The 8,561-nt window shown below is 44.9% G+C and overlaps 2 protein-coding genes across 2 annotated transcripts in view; both read left to right on the plus strand.

Annotated features, from left to right (window-relative positions):
- LOC134791638 (protein winged eye) overlaps positions 1 to 6,827 on the plus strand; it is a 135,941-nt gene extending 129,114 nt beyond the window's left edge. The window contains exons 9-14 of the mRNA XM_063762692.1: positions 1,049 to 3,471; positions 3,746 to 3,968; positions 4,166 to 4,797; positions 5,131 to 5,349; positions 5,586 to 5,744; positions 6,283 to 6,827. Of these exons, the coding sequence (XP_063618762.1) occupies positions 1,049 to 3,471; positions 3,746 to 3,968; positions 4,166 to 4,797; positions 5,131 to 5,349; positions 5,586 to 5,744; positions 6,283 to 6,507 (3,881 nt within the window). The 3' untranslated portion in view covers positions 6,508 to 6,827. The remainder of the gene's footprint in view (positions 1 to 1,048; positions 3,472 to 3,745; positions 3,969 to 4,165; positions 4,798 to 5,130; positions 5,350 to 5,585; positions 5,745 to 6,282) is intronic.
- The window catches only part of LOC134791772 (uncharacterized), a 329,980-nt gene that overhangs the window by 162,045 nt on the left and 159,374 nt on the right, over positions 1 to 8,561 (plus strand). The window lies entirely within an intron of this gene.

Below are 8,561 nucleotides of genomic sequence, written 5' to 3' on the forward strand. Positions count from 1 at the left end.
GGTGACAATCGTATATCGAAAAACTGTATAGATATGTCAGATGATACGAAATGTAACGTAACTATGCCTATTGCCTATACATTTAAGTCCGAATGCTGCTATTCTATTTGAGGTTGAAGTGAAGCAGAGATCAAATACATCATCACCAAAAATAATGACTAATACTTTTACTAATATGCTCAAGAAAGAACTCAAGATTTTTGAATTTATAACGTATTGCGAGTTCATATCGTTTTTACGTTACGGCACTGATCCGGTGTCGAATTCGGCGATATCTTGATAAAGTGATAACCGCCTTTAGAGATACCCCATGCCAGGGGGCCTACCGCAAAAACCGAAATTCGCAAATTGCGGGGATTTTTCTCGTTTACTCTCATTAAGACGTGATTAGAGTGACAGAGAAAAATGCCCGCAATTGACGAATTTCGATTTTCGCGGTTATAGCCCAGCGTTTGCGTCCCGAGCGTCAACGTCTACGTTAACTCTATGGCTGCTGCTCGACGCAACGTTGGCGCAACTATGCAGCGACACTATTTTCCATAGCGCTAACTGTCTAACCAGTGTGTGATCTCACTGTGAATTTAAAGACCTATCTTTGGTTATGACGTCAAGGTTGGGGTCTCGGGAACTGTCATTGTTATTCCAGTTACGCTTTAAGGCATTCACGAATACATTAATTTAATACTGTCTACATGCACCTACGAGTATACTCATTTGGAAGTATAATTCTGATAGATCCGCCGACAGAATCTTATTAATATACAAACATGGGTTTTATGAATGAAATGCAGCGCCCAACGCGACTGATTCTATTGGTGTTTCCAATTTTTGTGTAGGACATATAGAACTTTTTTTTACGTTTTCCTAGGACTAAGAAATCAATTGCGTTTCATGAAACCGATGCATAGTGTAGTTTATTATTAAGATTGTTACTTAATAATTGTCAGCAATTCCTTGATCTTAGAAGACTTAACAGTCTTAAATCCCTTGAAGCTATGATTATACCTTCCTAGAAGCGAAAATGAATAGTAAATTTTCTTCTTTCCAGCCCAAATGTCGATGGAGAGCATGGTGATGGGCGGCGTGGGCGTGGGCGGCGTGGGCTCCGTGGGCGGCGGCGTCTCCTCCATGGGCGGCTTCCAGCTCGTGCGCGAACCTGCGTCCGGGGCCCTCTTACTCCTGCCCGCCCCACCAGACCTACCCCACACCGTCGTCTGGGGCGGCGTGCCTTACCCTTCCACCCCCCTGTTACTTCCTCCAGCTCCTCATCCTTCACATCACCTACAGCTACTCTCTGGTGACCTCCTCGCTTCCACAGCCACCTTACAACACACACATACGCATTCGACAAGGCTGGTGACATTAGCACCGGCCCCAGCTCAACATAAGCCAGACAACAGGAAACCTATCATGCAACCTCTTATAACTCCTCACGCTTTAATAAAGATAGAAGCCGAACCGCAGGAAAAACCGCCACCAACTTTCGCTCCGGAACCCGTACCACAACCGATGTTAGCAACGCATTTGTATTACCAGCCGGATTTCACTGAACAGGCTTGCAGAAGCCAAGCGACGTCGCCGGCCGCACCGCCTACACCGCCTCCTGATAACCATGAGGCTCCAGCACATAAAGACGCGTCTAATCAAACGGATCATATTGATGATGATGATGATTCTCCTAATCATGCTGATGAGGATGAAAGAGACGTCGCTTGTGTCGGTGTCGCTCATTTCCCTGAAGAAACACCGTTACATATGCCAATGCTTCAGCCTTCAAGGATAGACAGCGCTGAGGAATCATCCTCTGAAGCCTTAGCTACTTCTGCTGTAGTTGGGGCGGTAGAGAAAGCAATACATGCTATTGAAAGAGATGAAGCGTTAGAAAATAGCTCCAGCAGCAGCGCTTCAAACGATTTAGTTATCGATACGGCCAGTACATCGCCCGTTCCACCACAACCGGCAAGGTCCGTGGTAGATGTCAGCGGCTTAGAGTTACTGTCGAATAGCATCGAGCAGTTTGAGAGAACTACTCCTGCAAGTATGCCGAGTTTAGACCCGGTGCCTTTGACAGTCGACACTAGGACGACAACAAATATTATGATTAAATCAAGCCCTAAATCGCCGCCACGCACAGATGCGGAACCTCAAAGGAGATTCGAGTTTCCTCCAGCGGAACCGAGCACAAGCGAGCGAGCGAAGCCATCGTTGGACGGACTGGGTCTGCTGTGTGCTCTCGCTGAACAAAGATTCATGGAGGAGGTCGAAAGCCCTCCTACTAATCTGTCCACGTCTTCCCGTCCATTCATCAAAAGCGAGATCCTGAGCCCAACGGAACCTCATGTACCGACAGAGGTCAAGAAAGACCGAAGCCGAAGGGATTCGTCAGCGGAACGGCGGAGGAAACGCAGCCGCGATCGGGAGGAGCGACATCGTCATAAGATAGACAAGATACGTCGCTACAAGAGAGAGAAAGATGAAACTAGGACTAGTGGAGGAGAGTTAGAGGCGAGTTTAAGACGCGTTACAGCCTGTCCATGTGGCAGCTCGCCCTGTTCGCACACATCGGCCGTACCTTCAGCGCACGCTCTTGTCAACGCCATGGAAAAAGACCTGCGCGAAAGATTACATGAGCTTCAACGCCAATGTGACGAGAAGCGAGCCCAACTAAGCGCTATGACACCCCCCTTACCCGCCCTACCCGCTTTATCCACCCCTCCTACTCCTTCCACGCCTTCACCCCTGGGAGCTCCATCCCCAGACTCTGACAGAGGTTCGTCTAAAAAGCGCAAAGTCGGCCGCCCCCGTAAAGTATCAAGCCCAGACTCCACCGAAACCATTGTTGCCAAAAAACCCAAGTCTAAGAGCAGTCTAGTCGGCTACTTACTAGCCAAAGGCAAGCTGAAAGGCGGCATAGTGTGTTCTAGAGGAGAACCTTCCAGGGAGGAAAGCCGGACAAGCAAAGTCCGTCCGAAGTTGAAAGCGGAACCGATTTTGAAAGTATACTCCGAAGAGGAAGAAACCGAATGGAGTCTGAATAGATCAGCAAGCTCATCCATGGAGAGTTTAAACGAAGTTCGACAGAAAAATAGAGAAAAGGTTGATAAATTAGTGCGGAAGCATTCAAGAGATGATATGCCCGAGTTGGAATTCGCTATGCGTCGCGCAAGTGCTTCCAGTGATAGTGAAAAAGAGCGTCGACGTGCAAAGAAGCGACGAAAGAGTTTGAAGTCTAAAGAGCGTGAGGAAGCTAAGGAACCAGTCACTGAATCGAAACCCGCTCCTGTATCAAAGTGTACGCTAACGGAGGATAAGTTGGACAGTAATCCGCGGGTGCTCACGGCTATGGGAGGGCTGTTTTATGCGGGGAAACTGAGCGCCGTGACGGCCCCTGATGTCTACGCCATTACCCTCGATGGGGAGAGGGGGAACAAACCGCATATACTGTCAAGGGAGGAGACGCTAAGAGATGCTGTAAGTATTTCTTAATTTTTTATTGATATTAGAGATTTGATTCGCATCTTTCAATGTGCTGAGCGCCTTACCCTGTTTGCCAGCCAAAAATGGCGGAATCTGTCTATCTATATAAAGTATCCGCTATTTACAGTAATTCTCGCTTCCGCTAGGCTCCACAATCTGGCTGGCAAGTCTTTAAAATATTTCATTGGGGAATAATAAGAAACACCAAGTTTTTCGAAAAGATAAAACCCTGATAGGGATCTAGCTGACGAAAACACTTCATTTCCAGATCCTGGAAGTATCTCCATCATCAGTCTCCGAGCTGGCGTCCGGCACACGAGTCTGCGCTTACTGGTCCCAGCAATACCGGTGCTTATACCCTGGCACTGTCGCCATGTCATCTCCAGACCCTCACCTGGACAAGTTCGTGGCTGTTGAGTTCGATGATGGGGATTCAGGACGTATTGCTATTGAAGATATAAGGTTCTTGGAGCCTAACTATCCAGTTGTTGGTTAGTACACTCTTTAATCTCCTACTACAATTACTATGTATCTCATTTGCTTTCCCCTAAGTCTCTTATCAAGTCTTAAGGATATCTTAACAATAATAACATAACTTTAATTTGATAATGTGAATTTGCCTCATAATTAAAGTGCATTTACGAATGTTCACAGACCAAAACTAACCCCAATAATTTTGCACTTTCAGTATACGAAAACCCACTATTCACGCTCGGGAAGCGAAGAAGAAATACCAGCGCAAATAGCACCGAAGATAAGAAACCTCCCACCACCAGCACAGACAAACCTGCAGAACCCACACAACAGGAAGAAGAAGACAGGAGAGACAGGAAGAAGCTGAAGAAACTCAGGAAAGAGAAACTCAAACGGCTGTCAGTAGACGACCCGACCGCAGATTACGTCAAAAAGAAGAAAAAGAAACACAAGTGCTGCGAAGAACATTGTAAACATAGAAAACACCATAAGAAACACCACAGAAAACACAGAAAGAGACACCATTCTGACAGTAAAGAGAGTTCATCTGGTGACGATCAGAATAAGAAATCATCGTCAGATTATTCCAAATCTAATGAAGATTCAGGGGATTCCAACGATAGATTGTCCACTTTAATAGCAATGGAGAAATCGCCGGATGATAAGATGAAGACGGTGATCAAGAAAGCGGTGTTGACGAAGAATCCTCTGGTGAAGACGGCGGTACTGGACTTCAGTAATCTGGGGAAGGTGGTGGTCAAGAAAGACGAGAAGGATAATTTGAAGGACAGCGGGATTGGGCTGGAGGACGAGTCGGCGGCTTCGACTAGCGATGTTGTTAAGAAGGTAAGAATTTTTTAAATTTTATGTTTTTTTGCAATGTAAGATTGGAACATTAGTGGTTTAAGTTACGGTTAAGTGTCGTCGTCATTTAAGATAAGGCCCATAGGTTCTTTTCACTGGTGCTGCAGTTTAAGTTACGGTTAAGTGTCGTCGTCATTAAGTGCTAGGGTTGTTATTTCAAGTGCCTCGTTACGTGTTTAAAGAGCTCGGCTCGTCGCTCGAATATTTATCGGCAGACGATTAGACCGCACCTACCTTACCTATATAGAGAGCTTTTAACGGTCGGGGACATGCCGTGTTGTATTCGTATTTCAATTTAAACTCTATATATTCCAGAAGAGCAAGAAGCGCACAGTGTCTGGTGCGTCGTGCGGCTCGGAGGCGGCGGGTGGGCCAGGCGGGGGGACAGGCAGCGCCGGCGTGAGCAAGATGGCCGCGTTCCTGCCCGGCGCCGCGCTGTGGCGCTGGCGCGGCGCGCCCTACCGCCGCACCGCGCGCCCGCGCCACAGGAAGCTGTTCTACCGCGCCATCGCGAGAGGGGAGGAGATCCTCAACGTGAGTGCACGGAACGTTCTCAATGTGGAGCCAGGAAATTTTACACTTTTGGTGGGCGGAATGTTGTGCATTAAGTCCGCCTGTTGTACTTTTTGTATGTGCAATAAAGTAAAGTAAAAATAAAATGTTCGCAGGCCCGGACGAAGCGCTGTAGCCCCATACTTTGGAAATATCTGCTAGGTTATTTGTCTGACGTCCGCGAGATGGTAATCCTTATGATCATAATCTATTTGCAGGTCGGCGAGGCGGCAGTGTTCCTGTCGACGGGCAGACCGGATCGCCCATACATTGGGCGAATTGAGGCGCTCTGGGAAGCTCGAGGAGCTATGGCCGTGCGAGTGCGGTGGTTCTACCATCCCGAGGAGACTACGGGATGCCAACCTTTACACTACCCGGTAAGTCTGGCTAGACTTAGGTCATCCTTCCCGAGAGGTTGGTGCAGCAGTAGACCTATTCCTACATACATTGGCCGCATAGAATCTCTTTGAAAAGCACACGGAGCAATGGCCGTGCGAATGCAACGGTTCTGCCATCTCGAAGAGACTACGGGCTGCCAACTTTTACACTATCCCGTTAGTAGACATGTCAACATGTTAGACAGGTAAACAGGATTGTTCATACATTGCGCGTATTAAGGCGTTTTGGGAGGCCCGAGGAGGAGTCTCTTTCAATCGTGTGGTGTTAAAAAATTACACTTATCACGTGGATAAAGCCATTCCATAATACGCCTGCAAGTTGTTTAAGTCGCTCTAAAAACTCACTTAAGTTAGTCTAGAGTTCTAAATTGATATTCGTACATCCGCCGTTACATAAAACCACATTCATATCGTGTTTTGTCTCTCATTATAAATCAGTTGCATAAACAACTGTTTTACTTTATGAATTTTAGCCCTTGTACCGCGCTTTACTTATCTCCTCCCTTTCTTTTTCCAGGGCGGCCTATTCGAGTCCCCGCACACGGACGAGAACGACGTCCAGACCATCTCGCACAAGTGCGAGGTGCTCCCCCTCGCGCAGTACAAGGCTCGCATGGGCGACGACCCGGCGCGCTACTCCAGCGTCTACGACAACAACGATGTGTATTATCTAGCTGGACATTATGATCCGACGCAGCAGACGTTGAATATGGAGGCAGATATACCCATTAAAAGTGCTTAGATCGATTTAGAGTCAAGATATATTGATAGTAAAATGGCTAAGATTTGAGGGTGCGTTGAAAACCAGGCGATTCAAATTAAGTCGCTTATCTAATAATACCGCTCAACTCCTACAATTTTAAATTGTACTTATTAAAATAAATATCATCTACTACTAAGCCTAAGTCAAAAATCATGAGAACCATTACAAGACTCGCAGGTGAATGATGTCAAAATGATCGCTCTTAAGCGATAAGACCACCTGTTGTTACCTCTATCCAATTGTTTTTATTTGTTCCTGTATTTACTTTGTAAACTGTGTGCTCTGTGTGAGGTGTGCAATAAAGTGTATTGTATTGTATGATCTGAAAGTGACATTTTGAAACGGTAGCTTATACATATACACGATGATTTTTAATCGGTGATCAGGCCCCTGTTTCACCAACGTGACAGGTGCGACGAATTGTAAAATCACTGTTGCTGACGTCACAGGCATCCATAGGCTACGGTTACCGCTTACCATCGGGCAGGCCGTATTCCTGTTTGCCACCATCATTGTATTATTAAAAAAAACTTTATGATATCGGAAAAAAACAGATATTTCTCTTGCTAAGTTTATGACAATTGTCACAAGAAACACTACAATTGTCACGAAATTCCGACATATAACTCATTACCTGTCAAGAATTATCTACAATTCTTCTAAATCTTTGACAATTGTCAGAAACTTCGCAGGAGAAATATCTGTTTTTATCCGATATAATAAAGTTTTTTTAAATAATACAATGATGGTGGCAAACAGGAGTACGGCCCGCCCGATGGTAAGTGGTAATCGTAGCCCATGGATGCCTGTGACGTCAGCAACAGTGATTTTACAATTCGTCGCACCTGTCACCGATGTGAAATTGGGGCCAGGAGTAGAAAAATATTAATATCTAGCCCAAATTAAACTTATTAGGCTAGGTCTCACGCAATTATCTCATTGTTTAATTAATTAAAAGTTAAAACATAATTAAAACTAATGACCACTAAATACATGGTTATCCTACATAAAGTAACTATTACGATACGTCAAGTGCCATCGACATGGCGGGAAATTTGACGGATCTATGACTTTGTTTAGCATATGACAATGACATGTTATTACTCATAAATTATCAATTGCTATTAAGTTTGTAAAGAGGCTATAACTCATAGATACCGATTAGTAGAGTGACAAGGATTTTAGGATAAAAATGATCTTAAAATTAAAATTGTGATTTAAAAAACAAAACAAGTTTCTTTCCATGTTATTACGACTGCAACGTGATCTACGTCAATTACTGAGTTAGAAAAAAAATGTTACTGATCACCGATTAAAAATCATCGTGAATTTTGTAACGACGTCCACGCTATCTCGCACATCCCCTCGTGTAGTACAATTCTCGCATGGGCAACACGACCCGCCGCGCTATGGTATAGTGTATTATCAATTTATTAGTTGCAACTAATGGCGTCAAAAACTAAACTAATGAAATTGTGTCGATTACGTAATAAAAAGCGCCCAACTCATTTTGTAACGACGTCAAGACCATCTCGCACAATGATCGCACTTCGCATAGTACAAGACTCGGATGGGTGAAGACCCGGATTTCTTATTCTTGTCAAATGAATGAATGAATCTTTCCAAAGTTTGCTACATAACAAAGGAAAATAATTGCAGAGCGTAAAGTGGTTTTTGGAAACATGACAGAATGACAATTCTTTATTAGCTAATCCATGTTCCTTTAATATTTACCTATTGCACTCGAACGGTTTTGTTAGATAACCGACGATTGATTGTAGAAATGCCTAAATGCTGCGAGTCTAGCCTTTTGACAAACCAACCTATTTGACCTTGAGCGTAACATTTATTCTGAACGAATAGGAAAGCGCTTAATACCAGTTCGTTGACCTTTCGATTCGTTCGCGCTATTTGGACGTCAAGAACATTTTGACAACTCCTAAGCGGCGATGGTCTCCTAGTACCGGTACCAACTGTATAACGGTTCAAAACCAGTGAACGAGGTCAAACGGAAACAATGAAGCTCTTTGGCG

Source organism: Cydia splendana, chromosome 6 (genome assembly GCF_910591565.1).
Source record: "Cydia splendana chromosome 6, ilCydSple1.2, whole genome shotgun sequence".
In the NCBI taxonomy this organism is placed as follows: domain Eukaryota; kingdom Metazoa; phylum Arthropoda; class Insecta; order Lepidoptera; family Tortricidae; genus Cydia; species Cydia splendana.